At 37.8% G+C, this 22,176-nt stretch overlaps 4 protein-coding genes and 1 long non-coding RNA gene across 7 annotated transcripts; 2 read left to right on the top strand and 3 right to left on the bottom strand.

Annotated features, from left to right (window-relative positions):
- Nucleotides 1–1,874: 1,874 nt before the first annotated feature.
- On the bottom strand, nt 1,875–4,237 carry LOC104745784 (uncharacterized). Its single transcript, XR_760778.3, has 3 exons — nt 4,109–4,237; nt 2,613–4,010; nt 1,875–2,515 (listed from the first exon to the last, which is right to left on the bottom strand). It is a non-coding gene; the product is annotated as an uncharacterized LOC104745784 (long non-coding RNA).
- Nucleotides 4,238–4,668: 431 nt separating this feature from the next.
- On the bottom strand, nt 4,669–6,884 carry LOC104745783 (multiple organellar RNA editing factor 8, chloroplastic/mitochondrial). Its single transcript, XM_010467134.3, has 4 exons — nt 6,345–6,884; nt 6,096–6,193; nt 5,945–6,010; nt 4,669–5,567 (listed from the first exon to the last, which is right to left on the bottom strand). Exons 1-4 carry the CDS (start codon nt 6,749–6,751, stop codon nt 4,903–4,905), a joined length of 1,236 nt encoding a protein of 411 aa, XP_010465436.1. The 5' UTR covers nt 6,752–6,884; the 3' UTR covers nt 4,669–4,902.
- A 335-nt stretch (nt 6,885–7,219) lies between these two features.
- LOC104745782 (protein DJ-1 homolog A) lies at nt 7,220–9,726 on the bottom strand. Its single transcript, XM_010467133.3, has 8 exons — nt 9,312–9,726; nt 8,991–9,191; nt 8,708–8,857; nt 8,433–8,618; nt 8,276–8,356; nt 7,938–8,138; nt 7,708–7,848; nt 7,220–7,599 (listed from the first exon to the last, which is right to left on the bottom strand). Exons 1-8 carry the CDS (start codon nt 9,330–9,332, stop codon nt 7,402–7,404), a joined length of 1,179 nt encoding a protein of 392 aa, XP_010465435.1. The 5' UTR covers nt 9,333–9,726; the 3' UTR covers nt 7,220–7,401.
- Nucleotides 9,727–11,783: 2,057 nt separating this feature from the next.
- On the top strand, nt 11,784–17,977 carry LOC104745780 (increased DNA methylation 1). 2 transcript variants are annotated; one of them, XM_087487834.1, is made up of 9 exons: nt 11,784–12,316; nt 13,027–15,330; nt 15,592–15,709; nt 16,029–16,111; nt 16,315–16,556; nt 16,682–16,768; nt 16,933–17,032; nt 17,193–17,394; nt 17,467–17,977. In XM_087487834.1, exons 2-9 carry the CDS (start codon nt 13,084–13,086, stop codon nt 17,937–17,939), a joined length of 3,552 nt encoding a protein of 1,183 aa, XP_087343960.1. In that variant the 5' UTR covers nt 11,784–12,316; nt 13,027–13,083; the 3' UTR covers nt 17,940–17,977. The 2 variants fall into 2 exon arrangements, with proteins under 2 accessions (XP_087343960.1, XP_087343961.1); XM_087487835.1 differs by having other exon boundaries at nt 11,814–12,316; nt 13,052–15,330.
- Nucleotides 17,978–18,663: 686 nt separating this feature from the next.
- LOC104745779 (putative beta-1,3-galactosyltransferase 13) lies at nt 18,664–21,152 on the top strand. Of its 2 annotated transcripts, XM_010467127.3 has the most exons (8): nt 18,664–19,269; nt 19,519–19,671; nt 19,778–19,860; nt 19,947–20,046; nt 20,196–20,309; nt 20,467–20,609; nt 20,715–20,852; nt 20,935–21,152. In XM_010467127.3, exons 1-7 carry the CDS (start codon nt 18,908–18,910, stop codon nt 20,804–20,806), a joined length of 1,047 nt encoding a protein of 348 aa, XP_010465429.1. In that variant the 5' UTR covers nt 18,664–18,907; the 3' UTR covers nt 20,807–20,852; nt 20,935–21,152. The 2 variants fall into 2 exon arrangements, with proteins under 2 accessions (XP_010465429.1, XP_010465428.1); XM_010467126.3 differs by having other exon boundaries at nt 20,715–21,152.
- Nucleotides 21,153–22,176: the final 1,024 nt, after the last annotated feature.

Here is a 22,176-nt window from a genome sequence, read left to right as displayed (position 1 = left end):
GGGTCAATTGACGAACCTAATACGAACACATTAAAATAATTGATCAAACATAAACAACTTATAATATATTTTAAACATTAAATATGTTGTTTAGTAGAGAAAAAGGAGAATATATGTCATCTCCCACGGTTGCATATTAATTAACTGTAAATCAAAGTAGCTTCCACTTGGAATCACGGTCACGATTCGCAACACTACAAAATAGAATGATTGCGAGAGATTTTAAAATTTTAATTATGAGAATTAGTACGTCTGAAATGCAAGCAATAATTAAGCACAATAACGCCATTAGTTAATTTAAATAACACCATTGTATTAATAGCGTCAGTTTAAGTATTTTGATCATCAAAATAGTTGACAATATGGCCAACTAGGCAAATAGTAGTATGTTAGTATGTATGGATCATCTTTCTTTATTTATTTCCCCCAAAAAATTTCATTTATTTTTGTTATAACTAAGATTTACGGTTTAAAAGTTAATGAGACTTTTCAAAATATTCGACCACATGATGTATATATGTATATTTTCTTTGTTATTTTACAGTAATCTTCGATGTGTTCGAAGACTTTCGGTATTAATTGGATTTTCCGAACGATGTTTAAAAGATCAACTGATTACTTTACAATAAGGATTTTGTAGGAACTATTGACTATACTGCTGAGTGACCCATACCACTAATATCCCTATAATGGAACCAGAGCGGACGTGTGACTATGGTTGAAATGTATTTTCATAAATAAGCGAAGAAAATGTATGTACGGTATAAAGACTCTATAGTTTGCTCTTCGAGCATTAAAAGAAGGTCTTAGTAGAATAGACTATTAAAAAAAAAAAAAAAGGTACAATTATGTTCTTTTCTTAAACAATGTCAAAAGATATTTTTATTAATGAACCGATGTTATGGAAATAAAATATAAGTAACATGGAGAGACAATGGGTTTGCAGGACATTCATGACTCTTTTGGTGGTCTGTCATCATTCACTCGTCAGTAATATAAAACTGAAAACATGCAAGTTGGAATCATGGTTCGAGAATCGTCATCTCATCAGTAAGTAAAAACTAAAATCAAATTAAATACTATATTAGTATTGATTGTCCTATTTTGTTGGTCAAAGATTAGATACGAAAGATGTATAGGAAGAACATTTTTTTCCGACAACGTTGTTGTTAGACAGCCTTTTGTGTGAATTATTATGGTTTGAGTTGTAGCAATTTAGAGAGGAAGCCGAGCCAATCTGCTTTGTTTTTTTTAACAATGTTAAGAGGAGTGAACATGCAAAAACAAAACTCATCGGCAAAGTTTTGAAAAGACACGTAATGTCGGATTTGGCACGTAGGACATGACTTCTTAAGATGACCTGGCGACACGAGACATGCTCAACTGGTTGGTTCTCAATCAAAAATCACGGTTTTACCCATTTACTGGCAAATTCGTGTTTTCTTATTTGTCGTATTTTTATATCATCGATAGTACCATTCGGATCAGTTCTATAAAATCAGTTGTCTCTATATGTTTCCGGTATTCTCAAAAAACATTAAAAAAAATTTGATTATAGATTTGTACTTTTTTATTTCTTTTTCTTTTGTTATGAATAAATATATTAAACACCCTTCTGTCCATTCGCTATCAAAATTATTTTGTTTTTTCTCTCGATAAAATTTGTCACTTTCCAAGGGTCCTCTATTGATTTACTACTCATATTTTTGTTGTTGTTGTTGTTGTGTTTATCCCTTAATATCACTTCAAACTATAAGATAGTTCTATGTATATATATATAAGATAGATTTGAAGAGTACAAGCAATTCACTAAATACATTGTTGATATGAAAAAAAAAAAGATGTCAAGTTAAATCAAAAGATCGAAATATATATTTTTTTTTTCATAAAGACCGAAATATTTTAATTATATATATGTATAAATTATAAACTGTTTACAAACAGAGAAGGAACATGAAAAAAGGTGAGACATTGAGAAGGGACATGACGTCCTTTCACTCTCTCGCTTCTTTTGACACCATCTATCTCTATTCATTCAATCAAATGTATGTGAGAAAAAAAATAAAAATCATAAAGACAGAAAGGCTCGTATCAACAGACAACAAGTACACTTTCATCTGTCTCTATGTAATGTAAATAATGCAACTTATTATGAATAGTTTGTCCAAATAATGCAACTCACAACAGTTTGTTTTTTTACCTGTTAACAAGAATAATCTTCTTTACTTGTTTAAAGTGCATCAAACAGTTAAACTCACTCTCAAGTGCATTTTTATGGAAAGGTATGATAGAGGTCATCACTCAGCTCGTGTGGCTTGAGAAACAGTCATCCGTGATAAGAAAGAAGGAGGTTTGGGAGTTTGAGACTTACTTACATGGAATAAAGCTTGTATTGTCAAGCTCATCTGGTTACTCTTCTTTAGATCTAGTTCGGTATGGGTAGCCTGATTTCGAAGAGTAGTGCTATCTGGCGACATGAGTTCTTTCTGGTCCGCAAGCCAAGCAACCGATTCTCCTGGTTATCAAATAAGTTGCTAAAGATTAGAGATGCTGCTTACCCTTGGATTAGAGTTAAACTAGGTAATAGTAAAACTACACAATTCTGGACTGACCACTGAAGTAAGTTGGGTAAGATGATGACTTATCTTCAAGGTGACAGGCTCTACCAGATTGGCATTCGTAGGGGTACTCGTCTAGCACAAGTCAATTTTCACATTGAACTCTCAACACTCACTTTAAATGAAGAAGAAGATTCTTACCAATGGTGGATTGACGACCGCAAGGACCGCCATAACACAGGTAGTATTTGTTCTGTTGTTAGAGCGACTTTCCCTATTGTCCCCTGGAATAGCATTGTTTGGTTTTCAGGAAGAATTCCAAAACACAAATTCCTATCCTGATTGTTTGTGTTAAATTGTTTCCCGACAAGGGATCGCCTGCTGAATTGGGGATTAACAGTCGATCCTCACTGCCTTCTCTGTGCCTCCATGCCTGAATCTCGAGATCACATTTTTTTCGAGTGTCCTTTCAGCTGGTCGATATGGTCGGATGTTGCTCGAAGATGTGCCTTTGCTCCCTCAAACTCTTGGTCCCAGACAATTGACTCCCTCACGCATTATAGAGGACCTCGTGTGGCCAAGAAATTGTTACTGATCGCTTGGCAGACTGTCATCTACGTGATTTGGACTGAGCGAAACCACCATCTTCAACGAAACTCCTTCAAATTGGCTGATCTACTGCTTCGACAAATCGACTCAACTATTCGGAACAGAGCCTCAAGCTTCCGTGATAGCAACCCTAATCTCTATCTGACAGCAACAGTCTGGTTTTCTGGAGCACTATATGTGACGACAATGGGGTAAAGAACCCTAATCTCAGATGTGATCTCCCTCATCTCTTTTTCTCTCTCAATGACGTTTCGTATGCAATTATTGAGGATGGTTGAAGATGGGTATAGGCGGTTAAATGCTCAACCGTAAATCTGGTTCATTTCTAACTATTGGTTCACTTTTAAGTATTGGTTTACTTCTGTTTTTCAAAATTTTTAGGTTTGTATTTAGGCTTACGTTTGGGCCTATAGCCTTGTAAACTTTTTATTTCCTTCTTAAGTTTGAATTGAATGCCTTTTAACAGAAAAAAAAAAAAAAATAATAAAGAGCACCACGTTTCATTCCTCAAAGGGTCAAGAAGAATCATACCTTCCATAGACCATAGCAACAGTGGTTTAAAAAACAAAACTTACTACCACAGTTTTCCCAGTGGCTCCTAAAGAGCAGAAGAAGAAGATCGAAGACAACTCGATCTACCTAAAATTGGAAAGACAACATGATTAACCTAAAGTTAAGTCCAAAATCCACAATCTAAAGAGCAAGAACTCATTGGTTGGGAAATTTAGATTCCCATGGTGATGGAGGATTTGAGTTGAGGGCTTCTCTAAGCCTTTCTTTTTCACAGTCTGAGAGTGGCCCAAGATCTAGCACTTCCTCCGCTCCGTTTTTTCCCAGTCTTACCTACAAAATCACAAGGAGACAAGGGGTTAATGACCATTATAATCTATATAATCTGGTGATTTTAATTGAATGTTTATAGTTTTTGGGACACTCATTACCTTTGAGGTGAAGAAAGGAAACTTGATGATGCTAGACTGGACGAATGAGCATTCCACCACATCTGGAACACCGTCGAGTCCTTTGAAGCATGCATCAGCATTCTAACTTTGTTTTCAGCTTCCACATACATGGTCCAAGTTTTACAAATATCACCTCACAGTCTCACACATACGTGTAAGTCCAGATTTTAGTGTATTTTGTCAATATACTAATATAGAGTTGAGTCTTCATTATTCGGTGAATATTACTTTTTCAATATGTTGGTACTTTTTCAGCTTGGGCTGAAATTTAGAAAATGATGAGCAGGTATGCAGGATAAAGAATAGCAGGCCCATATTCGTATATGCTTACATTTGTTGTTCTTGAGAAAAGTTACTGTTCTAATATTTGAGTATTTCTTTGCAGCCAAAAACATGATGGGCAAATCAAGAAATTGAACTCGGAAGAAGCAAAACTATCAAAGTATCAACATCAAAAAGAAGCGGAATTGAGGAATTGAGGAAGGTTACGAACTTCATGCTAGCAGAATTGAGGAATTAAGAGGAATCAACATCAAAAGGAAGCACTAACACCGATTTATGATATAAACTAAGAAAAACAAAACGCAAGAGAGTTAAAAAGTTCTAACCATGCCACATTGTTACTTAGGCTCTCTCCTCTCACATAATACCAGGACTGATAAAACACTCGAGATAAAAAGGAGTTTTTAAGTCTTGCTATTGCACTCTCTCTTCCTCAAATTATCTATACACAGCCCAGAATGCATGATTAAAGTACGAAACCCACGACTGCTTCAACCCTGGTAGGGGTTCCCGCTGCCATCCCGGTTTGGTGGATAGTTGTTCTGGTACTGTGGCTGCTGCATTCCACCACTCTGCTGCTGGTAGTTGTTGTTCTGTGGTGCTGCTCCTCCATAGTTAGGAGGTGGTGATCCTCCATAGTTTGGTGGCGGTGCTCCTCCATAGTTTGGTGGCGGTGGTCCTCCATAGTTTGGCGGTGGTCCTCCTCCATAGTTTGGTGGTGCTCCTCCCATGTTGTTCGCTGGTGGTGCTCCTCCATAGTTAGGTGGCGGCCTCTGTCCACCCATGTTGTTTTGTGGCGGTGGTCCTCCATAGTTTGATGGTGGCCTTTGTCCTCCCATGTTGTTCGGTGGTGGTGGTGGTCCTCCGTAGTTCTGCCCCATGTGTGGAGGAGGTGCAGAGCCACCCATGTGTGGAGGAGGCGGGGGTCCACCCATGTGTGGAGGAGGAGGAGGCGGTCCTCCCATTGGAGGTCGTTGAGGAGGAGGGCCTCCTGCCATGTTCTCTCTTCTCCTCTCAAAGTTTCTGCTTCTATCAGAGTTTCCGCGAGGACGGTCATTGCGTCTGTTTCTTTCATTTGCTCTAGCATTGTTCCTTATCCACTCCTCATGATACTTGGGATCATAAGGAACAGCCTTCCCATCGATGAAAGGTTCCCCTGAAAGTCAATTTTTAAAAAATAACCCGCATCAAACAAACTCTACATAAGGATCATCAAACGATTAAAGCTCTCAACAAAGCAACATCACTGCGATAACTCACCAGTCTCAACATAGATATCACTAATCAATTCTAACATATGCACCCTTAATTCATTTACAGAAATGTTAATTAACTATAGATAGAAGTCGGCCCTATGTGTCAACCTATAACACAAAAGCATGGAGCAAGTAGTAACGAGTCCACAGAGCGAACACTAGCGACAGATTGTTCCCATCAATAAAAATTCCAACCCAGCAAAAAAATTATAATGGTCGAGCAAAGCAACTCCACTAATTGTCAGGTTGTGAATAAGTAACACACACTAAGCCTTACCTCCGTAGTCTTTGTTCCTCACATCCAGGTAAGAATCAGGAAGAACCCAGCGCACCTTTGGCAACTCTGGAGAGTTACACAAACAAATGAGAAGGCTGATTTGAACACATAAATGAGTAAAAACTAAAACCAAACAAGGCAAAGGGTTTACCTTTAATCTTGTGAGAAAGATCTTCTGACACAAGAGCTCCAAAAGCATAGTAACACCTAGTTGAAACCGAGTAGATCTTCATCCTAGCTTCTTCTTCACTGAAATAATCCAAAACGAGATATATATATATATATATCATACAATAGCTTCAAAATGATCCAAGCAAACACACAGATCCAATCATACTAGTGGATTCCTCACTTAATAAAAACCCTAAAATCCCTAAAAATAAAAAAATTGGGGGTCTACCTGCCAACAATCTGAGCTAGGGTTTTGATGTAACTGTCAATGATCTCGTCTCTAGTAGGTTCACCCTCAGGTGGCTCAACGACGACAAGCCAGTGCTCGAAATCGCAACCATCGAGAAGGATCGTCTCCTTTGGTGGTCTATTAGACCAGTTGGGATTCGGATCGCTGAGAGAAGACGACGTAGCCTGAGTCGAGAGACCTTTCACGGACACGAGGCCACCACCACGGACGACGGAGGAGAAAGCGGCGACGAGAGGACGGGAACGGCTGAGCAGAGACGACGTGTAAAGAGAAGAAGCCGGAGATTTGGCGAGAGGAGCAGATGAAGCAAAGGATCTAGTGAACAGGAACGAAAGAGATTTCGCCGGTCGGCTAAGAAAAGAGCGAGAAATGGTTTGAGTCGCCATGGTTGGGTTTCGCAGATGAAAACCCTAAAGGAGTGAGGGGAGCAGATTAAGTTAGAAATGAAATCGAGGGTTTTGTGAGGGTTTAATATACTAGATTATGCTTCGAGGACATTTTCGGTATTTCAGAACCGAACCCATAGAAGCGAAATCTACGGTAATACCCCTTGATCTTATCATTTGCAATCAAATTGCCCACAATTTTAACCAAAATTGCAATTAAACACATTTTTTGCTAATAATTTTAGTGACATTTACTCTCTTTTCAAAAGATAAAAAAGAAAGTATGATAAATATTACGCCAAAGCTAAATATGGGGGCAAATTCGTATTTTATAGTTATTGTTAGGTGAATTTGGTGAAGAAGTGTGACTACAAAAAATATCTCTCCTCCATACAGTATAATTCCAGCAAAGCTTCTAACTCTTGCAGAGGGTTAAAGAAATATTGGCCACATTCGCACATACACATCGAAGAATCTCGTTTACTTTATTCATTACTTTTTTTCATTTATAAAGGAAAGCTACAGACCAACCAAAGCTAGGTCATAGTATGTCATATCACAAAAGTAACTCATCATCAATGCACAAAGATAACTAAAGGCACAAAACCTTTTATTCAAGAGTCACTCTCACACATTTCATTGTTTGAAAATCACACAAGTGTTGCCTTTGCTAGCTGAAGCGCTTTCTCTCGTCCGTAAAACTTCTCCACAATCGCAAGTGAAAACTCCATTGCAGTCCCTGGAGCTCTGCTCGTTATCACGTTTCCATCCACCACGACTCTGTGCTCAATGTGACTCTGGTCTGAAAGTTTGTCACTCACCCTTGGGTGAGTAGTAGCCTTCTTACCCTATACAAAACATGTCATTTATATGATTATATCTCAGTTTAATAATTTAAAATATACAACAAGAGACTACATTTGTAGACTTCTAGTACTGGTTTTTGATTTATGCACCTTGAGTAAACCATTAGGCTCGAAGACGTAAGCAGGCGATGCGCAGATTCCTCCAAATGGTTTGTTTGCTTCTGCCTGTTTCTTTAACATATTCACCAGTTTCTCGCAGCTCGCGAATCTTGGAGCACCGTTCAGACCGCCCTGTAGTTCATCAAAGAAGTTGGATTATTTTTTGGTTATTTACTGTCAATTAATCTCAAAATGTTCATCATTTGAGAGTTGGCACTTACAGGCAACACAATCAGATCGAACGACTTCTCTGCAACATCATCAAGAAGCACATCTGCAACTAGCTTAGCTTTTTGAGATCCTACAACTTCCAAACTCTCACCAACTGCAGCAATCACAACATTAGCTTTTGCCCGCCTCAGGATATCTACAAGCGCAATAGCTTCAACTTCCTCTGACTCCTCTACAATGGGTACGAGAATCTGAAAATGGGAAAACATTATCTTTCTGACTCAGAAACGACTGTTGATCAAGAAAGAAAAAAGCTTTACAACACATCAAACAGAGATTCTTGACAAAATGTTAAAAGACCAAGTGGAGAGGCGATTGAACTTTGTACCTGTGGTGTATCTTCGAATGACCAGTTGGTTTGGTTAAGCTCAGTAAAAGTAAACTCCTCACCAGGGTTAGGACGAACCAGCTGATTTCAAAAGGAGAAATGGTAAGTCTAAGAAGATGTGACAAAACAACTGTAAAAGAGGGCAGAGACAAAATACCAAGACACTTAAGAGTTCATCAACTTTCTCTTTCCCATACAACTGCTCTATAAGCGTGATGGAGAATTCAATGGTGGTTCCTGGTCCTCTACTAGTCACTATTCTTCCATCTATCTGCACTCTTGACTCAACAGCAGTGGCACAAGTAGCCGCAAGTTTCTCCATAAAAACAGGGTAACCCGTTGCCTGCAAGGACACCCATGTGATATCTAGACATTAGACAAGAACTGAAAACAAGATAATTCAAAATTCTTGGTTGATCACTTCTGACTTACTTTCTTGCCTTCTAGTAGACCCCAAGTACCAAGAGCCAACGCAGGAGCACAACAGATAGCTGCGTTAAGTCGTCCTTCTGAGTCTTGTTTCTTTACCATGTTCTCTAAAGGTTTACAGTTTTTAAGAGTCTCGCCACCAGGAAGCCCTCCCTTTAACCGATCATATAATCAAAAAGAGTATCATCAACATTATTCTCATTAATTGATACCGATCCACTTATTTTTCTGTCCTTAGTTCTCAGATTACACGCAAATAAAGTGTTAAACTAGCATAGAGACTTACGGGGAGAACAATAAGGTCGAAAACAGAGTCGGTGATATCAGAGAGAAGAGTATCAGCGACCATCTTGATACCATGACAAGCATCAACACCAACTTGAGTCTCGACGGAAGCCACCGTCACGTCAGCACCACCTCCACGCAACACGGTGATCATCGCCACCGCTTCTAGAGGTTCCGTACCGTGTGCAATAGGGATCAAAACCTAAAAAGATGCCAAGAAACCTCGGATAAATTAATATAAGATCAGCAAAAAAATCGTTACGTACGAGGAGAGGGAGAAAAAAGAAGTATGATCTGGTGATCTTGAAGAAACCACACCCACCGTCTTCGTAGATGGAGCCATAGCTGCGGAGGTTAGAGAAAGAGATGGTAGAACTAGATTCAAGAAGAGAGAAATGGAGTTTAGTGGAGAAGAAAGGAGTGTTACTTGATAGGGTTAAAATAGTGTTCAAGAGACGATGCCATTTACGACTTTCCGTTTTTATCACTTTACGTACTTCTACGAGCCCCAAAAAACCAAGAAAACTGACGTATGCGATGACGTAATCAATTAATCATAGAGGAAAAGTAAACTCGGTGGATACGTGTCAAGCACTAACTGGTGGAGCGTGGCGATGGTTTCTCTTTAATCTTTCCACGTCATATAGATTGGATAAAATCATATAAAAGCCACTTTGTTTATCGGTAACGCCGATGTTGGCGATAGAAAGAAGAAAAAAGTTTTGATCCACCACAACGAAATCACGTCCTGGTTCTTACTTTTGTGGAAGCATGTGCTGTTGTTTTGATATTTGTAGTAGTGTAAACCGGACGAACTTCTGAACCGGGAGATGTTTTGTTCGATCGCTCTATAGTGTTCCAATGATTAGTGGTTTTATACGGTAGTGTTAACGGGCCAGAAAGTACCCTTTGAAATAGCGATATTAACGTGCAATTTGTTACTAAGCCTAAGCAGAGCATTTACATTACTTATGATCTGCTACGAGGTCAACTAAGAGGTTGTTCCGATGGTTTTTGGATTGAATCGATGATGAATACAAAGAAGAGTCGACGATTTATTTTGTTTGGGTTGAGATTCCAAAGCACACACATTTTTCAGTTTGTTTCACTGAAAGTTGAAACTTGAAAGCATTAATTTTGGCCATTCATGCATCATTTTATATTTACTGCAGTACTTGTATTGGATCAGCCAGTTACGGTTTCTTAAAGCATTATTATTTTCTTGGTAAAAAAATGGTGAGGTTTGTGATAATCGATTATAATTTCTAGGCCAACGTACAACAAACAATAAAATTTGATAAATAGTATCCATTATCCGGTCCAAAGCATTATAAAGAAACTCAAAGTTTTAGATATGATAATGACTTTTGTAAAATAAAATTTATTATAACGATGACAAGAATTATACCAAACTTCTTAGTTGTCATGTAAAATTAAAAACAGTTAAAACAGTTGAAGAACTAGAAACAAAGTAAAAGGAGGTAGAAAAGTTAAAGAGAGACCACAATGAGAAGATGTCATGTAGGATTCCCTTCAGGCTTCAGCTCGTTTGAGTCTTCACGAAAGCAAAGAGGTGAAATGATGGTCTGCGAGTCAGACCAAATTATATTGTTATAGACCAAATTGAACTAGACTATAAAGTCAGATGTGTTTCTGTTTTTAAACATGTTTTGATCGCTTCGTTGGTCCAAAAAATTTCAATTACAAATATGAATTTAAGATTAAGACGAATGTCTAAATTAGTACAGAAGAAAGCCACATATATATAACCAACAGGTCCAACACACGTGGTTCATGAGTCGTAACTCGTAAGTGAATTGAATTAGCAAATGAGGTCTACCATGCATCTGAAAAAAAAAAAAAAAAAAAATTCTTTATAATCATTGTTAATTCTTAAAATGACAAAAGTATCTGGAATTTATCCCGGTTATGAAAAGGTAATAATAATTTTCACCAACCAAAGTCGTTTTCATCGTACTACATGTACTTTTTGGATTTCTCATATAGTAGTATATGTCAAAAATCGAATCAAGAAACAAATACAATATATCAAGATTCGAATCCTTATTTGCTTATTAAAACAAAACATCTTATAACTAATGTGTTGACAATTTAACCTTTTACCAAAATAAACATGTATGTGTTCACTTTTTTTTTTTTTTTTTTCGGGCAAACTAAAAGCTAATGTGTTCACAGAATAAGTTAAAAATAATGTGTTTTTATATGTTCAACAACAAAGCTGGTCGTCCCTCATGGCATGCAAGTATGTGATATTGATATCGTTAAGACACGTAAAGATAAAAGATTCCCCCGCGCAAATTACAAAGTATCAACTTACAAGATAAAAGTCATACTATATAAAACCAAGTAACGATCGGTCATGATGACTGAGTTTTCCAAAGGAAAAAAAAAACATAAGATGAAATGATTTAAAACGACAACGAAAAACAAAAAAAACCGTTAAGAATCTGGCAATTAAATTATGCCTGTTTTTTTGTTTTTTTTGGAATTTGTCAGACCAATTAGTGAATTTACCAACAAAAAAAAAACTCTGTCACAAACTTAAACCATAGTGATTGGCTTAGAGTGAAGTGATATGGTCGTCATTAACTTGGATTACGAACATGAGAAAATTTTGTGTGTGTTTAATTCATGTAATTAAATCGTACTATTAACTCATACTAACCGTAGCTGGTCCGGTCCGTTTGTCAACAGAGAGACAGTGTGTAAAAAAAAATGAAGATGCCTTTTTCAGTAAAATGAAGAGGAAAAAATAAAAAAGAGATGAAAATACGAAAGATGCCTTTTTTTGGTGACAGCACACAAATAGGAAAAAATGAAATAGAGAAAAAGAAAAAGAAAAAAACGAGAGAGAGAGAGAAATAGCCAATGGTAAGTACACACTGCACAAAGTTGGGATACATAGAGGCAGGCAGATTCATTCTCTCAGAGGTGAATTTTTTTTTGAGATTTCACGAATTCTTGAGATTTAACACCTAATCAGATAGAGAGAGAGAGAGGTGGGTTTCTTCCAAATTTCTAGAAAAAAGTAATCATCTAATCGTTCTTCTGTGTGTGTGTGTGAGAGAGAGAGAGAGAGAGATCAAGGGGAGAGAGAGTGTGAGTGCAGAGAAGGTGAGAAATGAAATAGAAAATGCGTTTCCCACTTGCGGAAAGAGATTGGGGGTTTTAGAGTGTGTTCTCAGAGGATAAGAGCCGAAATGAGGCTCTTCCAGTGACAGAGAAGAAGAAAGAAACCCCTCCCCATATATCCGATTTCACGGATTCTTTTATTTTGATGCTGCTCTGATCCCTTTCTGCATGCTGGTAATTTCATACATTTCCCCTCTTTTTTTTTTTAGCTTTCTTTTCGATTCAATTAGCCAATTTCACATCTCAATTTCATACAAAATTTTGCTCTTACGGGTCTTCAGAGTTTTGCCCTTTCTCTGGGATCTCTGATTTTTTTTTTTTTAGCTTATGTTGCGCCTTTTGGGTTTTGTGTTTTTTGTTTGATTTTGAGAAGCTGATGTCTGATTTCCATTTCTCTTGGAGAAACTTTTTACCGCAATTTCTGGGTTCTGTGACAGTTTTCGTTTATCTATAAAGTGATAGTGTGGTCATAAGTTTGGGTTATATATGATAACTTCATTCTCTCTACTATCCACTTTATTCTTAAAACCTAAATCTAAATTGTTTACTTAACTTAATTGTAGTAGACAGGTAAGAAACTTAAAGCACAATTCATGTTTTGCATTTGCCTTGATACTTACTATCCATGTAGAGAGGCCGACAATGTCACAACAAACTAAGAGGATAAACTGATGCCCTTTTTTTTTCCCATTTCTAGTTACTATCTTTGCTGGGTTATTAGTTTAGTCGTCAGAGATAAAAAGGTGTAGTTGTACATAGTAGTAGTACTTCTTGTCTTATCTGTGTCTTTTTGGATACTTGCATAACACAATTAGGAAACTTGACCTTGTACTGAAAACTTCTTCTGTAAAGTTCTTGTATTAATTTACTTTGTCTAATTTCAGGTATCTATTTCCCTTTTTAATTTAGGGTGAAGTGGAATATGCAGCTAGTTTGTAAACATGTTTCGCAAAGCTGAGATTGAGATGTTAGGAGGTGACGACTGCTTTGAAGGGTCTTCTGAGGATCATCAGATATTCAGGCAAGTTTTCTTTGGAAGTGATTCTGGAAATACTACTAAAAGATGTCTCGTTACTGGAGTCATTAACTTCGAATCTGATTCCACTAAGAATGTTAATTCCTCTCTGAGTTCCAACAATGACAACTCTGTGGTAACAAGTGGGTATGAGGCATCTGCTTCAAAAGATGGTTCAGACTTTACCACGAAAGCTAAGAGACTGAAGCTTTCAGGTAATAAGCATTTGGATGCAAGGGACGTAAAGGGATCCGCTTTCAGTGGTTTCCCAAATTCGGATATAGCTAGAGAAACAATTCCTCTCCATTTAGTTGAATCGTCTAACAAGGGTGTTTCAACTAGCTCTTATTTGCTAAAGCAAAGCATAGAAAAGGGGAAAGAAGTTTATCTGGGTGGCATTCTCACAGAAAAGTGCAAGTCACAAAACTTGGACAGATCCGATGGAAAGGAATTTAAAGCAATTGCCTCTCCTGTTTCTCAGGAGAGCTTCGCAACCAGAATGATCTGTGCAGGTGCTTCTACGCCTCATAGTGAGAAGGCTTGCTTCTCACCGCAGTTGAACAACGGGTCTAAAGTATCTCCTAATGAGCTAATTATGTCTAAAACCTGTCTAAAGATTGATCCTAAAGATGATCCCCGTCCTCTTATCTACAAATATGTCTGTAAGTTGCTAAATGCTGCCAGATGGAAAATCGAGAAGCGCGGAAGATCAGGTAGGAAATACTGTGATACATTTTACATATCGCCTGAGGGACGGAAATTTCGTGAATTTCCGTCAGCTTGGAAATCGTTGGGTGGGATCCTATTAGCTGGTCATAAGTTAATGGATACCAGTACTAAGAAATGGACCGGTATTAATGACTTCTGGTCTGATCTCTCTCTTACACTGTTGGACATGGAGGAGAACATGAAAAATCTAAATCTTGCCAACACACGGGCACTTTGGTGGAGTGCCTTGGAGCCTTTTGTGATTGCTGTCTTCATTTCTAAGCAAGTTGGATCTTTAAGAAGAGGAAATAAAGTCGAAGTTGCAAGGATTTCAATAGTTGACAAGTTGAAGAAAGAAGATGCGATTTGTTTGAACATGATTTCAGGGTGTCCTGAAAGTGTGCTGACAGTATCTGAAGGCAGTCATCTTGTTAATGACGTGGATGCTATCCAAGAGATTCATTCAGATCTTGAGGTGCAAACTAAAATTGTCCCTCGAAAAGTTTCTTCAAGACTAGAGAGGCAGAATATAGTTGGTAAGGAAATCTATGGGACTGATGAGCAGGAGGTTAGCAAGGGCGTTGTAGCAGAAGACATGCATGAAAGTGTTATGAGAAAGAAGTTACACAGAAGATCAAAAAAAGTATCGGATATCAAACCAGTTTCCTTGGACCAACATGATTCACTAGATTCTAATTCTCTCGACAGCCTTGAATGCCAGGATAAGGAGATGAGCAACATTCACCTCATCGCAAAGGGAAGTCCGGATGAAAGGTTGAGCAATGAGAAGATTAAGAAGAATCCATGTTGCAATTTAAAGAAAGGAAGAAAGAAAGCTAGGAAGCACTATTCTCAGGATGATGATCTTATGGCGTCGACAATAATCAGAAACAAAGTTAAGGTTTGCAGATCAAGCCAGAAAAAGAAAACCCAGAAACCAAAGGCTAGAACCAAAAAAAGAAACAATAGGGGAGGGTGCAGGCTGCTTCCCCGAAGCACAAGCAATGTGGAAAATCAATTATGTCAAGGAAATTGGTCTAATTTGGGTCCAAGAACTGTCTTATCATGGTTGATAGCTACCAAAGTAATTTCCAGGGACGAAGTAATCCAGTTACGAGATCCAGATGATGATACTGTGGTAAAAACAGGCCTCGTAACTAAAGATGGAGTGGTTTGTACATGTTGCAACAGGACTGTATCACTTTCTGAATTCAAGAACCATGCTGGATTTAACCAGAATTGTCCATGTCTGAATCTTTTCATGGGGTCAGGAAAGCCTTTAGCTTCATGTCAGCTGGAAGCTTGGTCTGCTGAGTATAAGGCGCGGAGAAATGGATGGAAATCAGTGGAAGCTTCTGATGATGATCCAAATGATGATTCTTGTGGAGTTTGTGGTGATGGGGGTGAACTGATCTGCTGTGATAATTGTCCGTCGACCTTCCATCAGGCTTGCTTATCAATGCAGGTATTGTCTGGCTCATTCCAGGGTCTAATTTACATTTTGGCTATACATACACGTGGGGCCAAACTTCTCCAGTTGGTATTGCTCAACCACACACGTGGGGTGAAACTTCTTGGCTGGTTTTGTAATTTTTACTAAGTCAACTCTAGTAACTTACATGGCATTAATATAACTAGGATTTGTCACCTTACTAGAACTTTATCCTTGGTAAATCGCTACCCTTTTAAAGAGAGTGGCTGTATTACTTTTGCTATTTCTAACCAGGTGCTCCCTGAAGGAAGTTGGTATTGCTCGAGCTGCACATGTTGGATATGCAGCGAGTTGGTTAGTGATAATGCTGAACGCTATCAGGATTTTAAATGTTCTCAGTGTGCGCATAAATGTAATCATCTTACCACTCGCCATCTCTAAGAAATTATGATTTATTTCTTTATCACATGAAAGGAAGCCTCTGATTTGAAATTTCTTCTATCATGGCTCACTGAGATTTTATCACCATTAATGTCACTGTTCATCAATTACAGTTGTAGATGTTTGGTTTTGTCTGCCATGCTCGGCACTTCTCCAATTTTCTTTCTTTAGTAATTGACGCTTGTAAAACTCACTTTTGAAGTTATGCCTCTCTCGATAGTAGGATACCACAGTTGTTATTTTGGTTTGAAATCCACTTTGGCTGATGATTGTTACTTTTATGTTATCAGATCATGGAATATGTTTGCAAGGGGAAAGTAAACCGAGAAAACTTTCTCCAGAGACCTACTTTTGTGGTAAAAATTGCGAGAAGGTATTAATCATGCCTAGTCTCTGTGACTTAAAACAACTAATGTGTATCGTGAATAACTTTTTGTTCTTCCAAGTACTTTTTGGATTTACATTGAGAGTAATTGTTTTTTGGGTGCTCTTGGGATCTCTGACATATAACAAAAGAAGATGTTACAGCTGCTTAACAACTTTCTAGGTTCTCATCAAGTAGCTTGTATAATGCAGGTGTACACTGGTCTCAGTTCTCGTGTTGGGGTCATTAACCCTAATGCTGCTGGTCTGTCTTGGTCAATTCTGAAATGTTTTCAAGAAGATGGAAATGTTCATTCTGCCCGAAGGTTGGCGCTGAAGGCTGAATGCAACTCGAAATTAGCTGTTGCCCTATCAATTATGGAGGAAAGCTTTCAGTCTATGATAGATCCAAGAACTGGTATTGACATGATACCTCATGTGCTATACAACTGGGGGTAACGTCTTTTTGTCATTAGCTTGCACTCTTTGATTTCTGTTTGTTACTTCTGTAGCTTCAGTTCTGCTCGTCATACTCATCGATCTGTCGTATCTTTTTTGAATCTTTTGTTGCAACGTAAAGGTCAAATTTTGCTCGTTTAGACTTTGATGGGTTTTACACTGTGGTTGTGGAGAAGGACGATGTGATGATCTCAGTAGCATCTATCAGGTTAGTATGATCGAATTCATGCTGGAAGAAAACAGTAATACCAATGGCTATCACATGTTTGGAATGTCTTCTAGAATCCTCCAGGCAAATGGATGCTTAGAATTATTCTTTCACTTCTATACTCTGGAATGAGTTACATATGAAACCCATTTAACTCTATCCAGGGTGCATGGAGTAACTATTGCAGAGATGCCTCTTGCAGCTACCTGCAGCAAATATCGCCGACAGGGGATGTGCAGAATCCTCGTGGCTGCCATCGAAGAGGTACAATATTTAGAATGTATAAACTTAGAACAATGGTAGATATACAACACCGCTCATATGCTGACCTTGATGATCTCTTAGCTCATATGATCTCTCTTCCCTTCTTGTCTTGATTCCTCGGCTATCAAAAGATAAAACTACTGATTGGTTTTGGCTGCAGCTGCTTATGTCTCTCAAAGTGGAGAAGCTTGTGGTAGCTGCATTGCCGAGTTTAGTGGAAACTTGGACTGAAGGTTTTGGCTTCAAACCCATGGATGATGAAGAACGTGATGCTCTCAAAAGAATAAACTTGATGGTCTTCCCTGGGACAATTCTGCTCAAGAAAACGCTATACGAGAGCACAAAAACCAACATTGTGAACGGTAAATTCCACCCCTCTCTCTATATATATATATATTTACAGCGCACCTCACCGGATTCTTGCTCCTGCACAGACGTTTGTCTTTCTAAAATTCAAAGTGAACCATCAAACAAAGAAGCAGACCAAGAGCCAGGCCTAGACAAAGCCGGGTTTCCCATACATACCAAAGTTGAGAGCTGTGATCAGATGGTTCCAGCAGGTTCAGATGAAGACCCGGCACCAGGCTTCCCCGTGCCACTTGGAGCCAAGGAAACAGAACTAACTTCCGAAACAGAGAACCCAAGCCGAGACAGCAATGCCGATGATAGGCCAAAAAAAACAAGAGTATCCATGGGAGAAAAAGAAGAAGAAGAAGGTTTGCAGGAAGAGGTATCAAAGATTTCAGAAGAAGGAAAAGAAATGACAAAAGCTTCTTCTTCCTCTGCAGCTTTAGAAGAAGTAAGTGATGTAGGAGTAGTAGTAGTAAATAATGTTAGTGATGACATGTTGCTTTGTTTTGATGAACAGCTTGACTCTGATAGCTCTGAAGAAGAAAACTCGGAATAATAATATTTAGACTAAAAAAACTATGACCGTTTTTGACTTTTTTCCACTGCTATATCTTCTCTCGTTCACTTGAAACCTATGGAGTAAAGAAGATAAGGAAACGGCATTAAAAATAAAGATCATCCCCCAAGTGTAAAAGACACAAAACTTGATATTCCACTTCCAAGCGGATTACTATTGTGATTCTGAATAAACTCAGACGGAGAAGAAATAGAAGATCCTCTCAATCTCGAAACTCTATCCGTTGATCAAACCCTTAAGAGTTCGATAAAGAGTTGCTTTTCAATGGAGACAGGGAGCAGATACAAGTCATCGTATATAACATGATTGATTTGATTAAATCCCCTCGTTATCGCGAGGTTGTTTGGAAACTCATGCCATCTTTGATTTCAAGGAGCGTGATGCCCATCCGTAACGTGAAGGAGGTATATGTAGACAAATGTTATTGTCTGTAGCTTTCTAAGGTGTATTGATTTATGGATCTAATTAATTTGGTGGGATTTTAATTAACTTCAAAGATATTCATTACTATGATTTTTCATTTTATTTTTTTTGTAAACAAAGATATTGATTATGACTTTTAAAAAGATTGTTAGTGAGATTTTGGAAACGTTTTCACCTATCAATGAATGCTAATTTCATTTATTAGATTTTGTTTTTGTTTCATAAATGGTCAAATTAATTAATTATCTCTTACTTATTTGCCTAACTTGTGTTTATCACTAATGTTTTACTAATAAAAAGTCCTTTTTTTCTCAAACCTAGTAAATGTTTTAAAATTGTATCAATTCATAATTAAATAAATCCTTACATCTTGAAGAAAAGGATCCGACCCGTATCCGAAAACACGGATCCAACTGTCCTGAAGTAAACGAGAAAAAAAACACCCGCCGTAGCCTTTTGCCATTAACGACCGTTAACGGAAAAAAAGAAATTGGATCCGCCGTAGCAGCTGGATCCATCCAATCATGCCATCTTCTCCTAAGCTATTTCACGCGCGTCCATCATTCTTCACGCGCCGATCGACGCCTTTGATCGTCTTCGCTTCTCTAGCAATCGGTCTCACCGGTTTCCTTTTCGGACTATCCACGATTCTATTCCCGGGTCTCCGGTTATCAGGCCGGACCTGCCTCACCAGCTTGCCTCCGAAGACGGTGAAGATCGTCTGGGACGTCGCTGGTAATAGCATCGTTAATAATGGAGCTGGGGGCCAAGTGAAGAGACACAAGGTTATGGGGTTCGTTGGAATCCAGACCGGGTTCAGATCAGCTGGCCGGAGACGAGCTCTCAGGAACACGTGGATGCCGTCCGATCCAGATGGACTTCGACGGTACTGATTTCAATCTCTTCTCTCAAAAAAATCTCAAATTGATTTAATTCACTGGTCTAGCTTTAGTTAGGGTTCTCTCTGGAATCAAATTTGTCACAAAGGATTGAACTTTTGCATCATCTAGATTGGTTTGATCTGATTGGGACTTCTATGTTCAATGATTGATGAGTCTTGGGACTTCTATGTTCAATGATTGATGAGTCTTGGGACTTTCTCTGTTTCACTAAAGAACACTACTGTTCTCTGCAGATTGGAAGAATCAACAGGATTGGCTATCAGGTTTATTATAGGCAAAACCAAAGATGAGGCTAAAATGGCTGAGCTTAGGAGGGAAATCGCAGAGTATGATGATTTTGTACTGCTTGATATTGAGGAGGAGTACAGTAAGCTCCCATACAAAACGTTAGTTAGAGAGACTAAATACTTTTTCTATTCGTATCTCATATGACAGATAACAGTAAAAAGAATGTGATCCATGGTTTATGTTTTTGTTATTTTGCTGTTATAGTTTGGCTTTCTTCAAAGCTGCATACGCCCTATATGATTCAGAATTCTATGTCAAAGCTGATGATGATATATACTTGAGGCCAGGTAAAATTGATTGCTTTCTCTGGTTTTGAATCCGTGTCTTCAGGAATGTTCTGATCCTTTATAAGAGGCTGTTATTTTCTTCACAGATCGATTGTCTTTGCTGTTGGCTAAAGAGCGGAGTCACTCGCAGACATACATTGGATGCCTGAAAAAGGGTCCAGTTTTCACAGATCCAAAACTCAAATGGTAAGAACAGGAACAACTTATAATGAAAAACAGAATCCGCAAAATCATGCTTCTCTTTTGAAAAACTTTGGGTTAAGATAGGATTTTTGCGACACCTAATCATCTCTTGCGGTTCAATGTACCTGAAAATTGGTTGGATTTTTTTGCAGGTATGAACCTTTGGCAGATCTGCTCGGGAAAGAGTACTTTCTTCATGCTTATGGCCCCATATATGCTCTTTCTGCTGATGTTGTCACAAGTTTGGTTGCCCTAAAGAACAACAGGCAAGTTCTGTCTCCTCAAATATTATATGCTATTGAATTCTCCTCGAGTGATTTGTCTCGATTAGGACTTCATTTTCACTCTTAAAGAGGTCTCTGTTCGTCGATACTTGTCAGAGTCTTTTTGTATAACAAGGTGAGAAATTTTGCCAAACTACAGTTTCAGGATGTTTAGCAACGAGGATGTGACAATAGGTGCGTGGATGCTGGCAATGAACGTTAGACACGAGAATCTTCACACCCTTTGTGAACCAGAGTGCTCACCACACTCCATTGCTGTTTGGGATATACCAAAATGCTCAGGTTCATTTTTCTTCGTTCTGGTCTTAAGGAATTAATTTAGTCACATTGCATAAGCATTTCTACAACAACTGATCACAATTTGGATTGAATATGTTACTGCTGCAGGTCTTTGTAACCCAGAGAAAAGGATGTTGGAACTTCACAAGCTAGATAGCTGCTCAAAGAGTCCGACCTTGCCATCGGATGATGATGAATGATCTTCTCTCATATATATATATATATATATATATCTTCTGTACTGATGTAAGATCCGAGGGCGTAACAATTCATATATCTCTTTCTCTGACATGTCCGCCATTGAAGCTCAAACCTCTTGGTTTTTCAGTTTACGCAGCTCTGTTCTTCCGGGGAGAGTGTGAGAAAAACGACAGAGAGTTGATCACGCTTAAACAGCTTTTGGGTTCTTTTTTAAACTAGGGTTAGTAATTTTTTGTGTATAACAAGTTTTGGGTGATACCTTGTTGTACAAGTATAAGACTGAACTAATTGCAATTTCTTTAGTGATAGTTACAGTGTGAACCAATTAAGCTTCTTTTTCCGTAACTTAAAATTTTTGTATTATTGTTTTCTACTATACGAGTATTCCACAAAAATATTAGAATTGAAAATTTATAGTATATCTTTATGTGAATCTAGAGGGAAAAGTGAAATCGAACAAGTAATTACTAATTAGAGAACTGGCATTTGACAGTAGAACATAGCTGGCATGTAATTTGTCGTGAAGTCTTAATCAATTCGTTACTCAAAAACGATAGGTTATGTTACTTGTTCGTGTGGTTTTTATTTTAGTTTATATCATAATTAAGATAAAAAAAAATTAGAACAATTTTGGGTCTGCAAAAAGATAATAACGAAAATAGAAGAAGTCGCCTAAAATGGGGTCAATTATGGTTTTTACCAAACAAAAAAAGTTGGAATCTAACTATCTTTGTGTAAGCATGTTAAAAGCTGTCAAACAGCACAATAGTTATAAAAATAAAAATAAGAGAACCCATCTTCTTACACTGCTGCTGCCCAATAACGATTTTCATATTTAGAATATAGAAATCATATCTTGGCTTAACCCCATACGCCATACATATCGTTACTCCACTACCACTCCATATATATATATATATATATATATATATATATATATTTGATTTCTAATGATAGATATTGAACCGTTTGAAAAATTAATTAGTAATGTAATTTGGTGTGAAAGATTTTAATCAGTATGCATTGTATATATTAGAACAATACACAACGTGCAACACAAGTGGAATATCATCTGAGCCAAATTAAGTGTCTTTTTGTTAAAAAAACAATTAAGTGCGTGCTTACCTACTCTTACTAAAAAACCTAGACATATTTAATTGCAATTTACAACCTCCGTTGTCTGATTAGAAGTAGGTCCATGAACTTACCAACCAAATTAATATTCATTCATGCTCTTATATTTGTCTAAAACAATGTATTTAATTTACCTTCTTTTCTTATATGCGAATCTAACAGCTGCGATTATACATTATATACAGATGTTAGGATTCTATGAACACACATAATATGTAATGTAAAAGGTATTATT

Source organism: Camelina sativa, chromosome 15 (assembly GCF_030686135.1).
Source record: "Camelina sativa cultivar CO46 ecotype springtype chromosome 15, ASM3068613v1".
Lineage (NCBI taxonomy): Eukaryota > Viridiplantae > Streptophyta > Magnoliopsida > Brassicales > Brassicaceae > Camelina > Camelina sativa.
Note: the sequence above shows the minus strand (reverse complement) of the source record. Positions and strands in the feature narration are given on the sequence as shown.

Excerpts from the sequence above, each read along its gene's own strand:
- LOC104745783 (XM_010467134.3), bottom strand. The coding sequence starts at position 6,751 with ATGGCGACTCAAACCATTTCTCGCTCTTTTCTTAGCCGACCGGCGAAA. Across the intron at positions 6,194-6,344 it reads CTAGCTCAGATTGTTGGCAG|TGAAGAAGAAGCTAGGATGA; the intron begins GTAGACCCCCAA and ends GGATTATTTCAG. Across the intron at positions 6,011-6,095 it reads TCTTTCTCACAAGATTAAAG|AGTTGCCAAAGGTGCGCTGG; the intron begins GTAAACCCTTTG and ends GTAACTCTCCAG.
- LOC104745782 (XM_010467133.3), bottom strand. The coding sequence starts at position 9,332 with ATGGCTCCATCTACGAAGACG. Across the intron at positions 8,619-8,707 it reads GTCTACTAGAAGGCAAGAAA|GCAACGGGTTACCCTGTTTT; the intron begins GTAAGTCAGAAG and ends GTGTCCTTGCAG. Across the intron at positions 7,849-7,937 it reads TCGATCTGATTGTGTTGCCT|GGCGGTCTGAACGGTGCTCC; the intron begins GTAAGTGCCAAC and ends GATGAACTACAG.
- LOC104745780 (XM_087487834.1), top strand. The coding sequence starts at position 13,084 with ATGTTTCGCAAAGCTGAGATTGAGATGTTAGGAGGTGACGACTGCTTT. Across the intron at positions 16,557-16,681 it reads CATGTGCTATACAACTGGGG|GTCAAATTTTGCTCGTTTAG; the intron begins GTAACGTCTTTT and ends TGCAACGTAAAG. Across the intron at positions 17,395-17,466 it reads AAAAACCAACATTGTGAACG|ACGTTTGTCTTTCTAAAATT; the intron begins GTAAATTCCACC and ends GCTCCTGCACAG.
- LOC104745779 (XM_010467127.3), top strand. The coding sequence starts at position 18,908 with ATGCCATCTTCTCCTAAGCTATTTCACGCGCGTCCATCATTCTTCACG. Across the intron at positions 20,047-20,195 it reads ACAGATCCAAAACTCAAATG|GTATGAACCTTTGGCAGATC; the intron begins GTAAGAACAGGA and ends ATTTTTTTGCAG. Across the intron at positions 20,610-20,714 it reads GGATATACCAAAATGCTCAG|GTCTTTGTAACCCAGAGAAA; the intron begins GTTCATTTTTCT and ends TTACTGCTGCAG.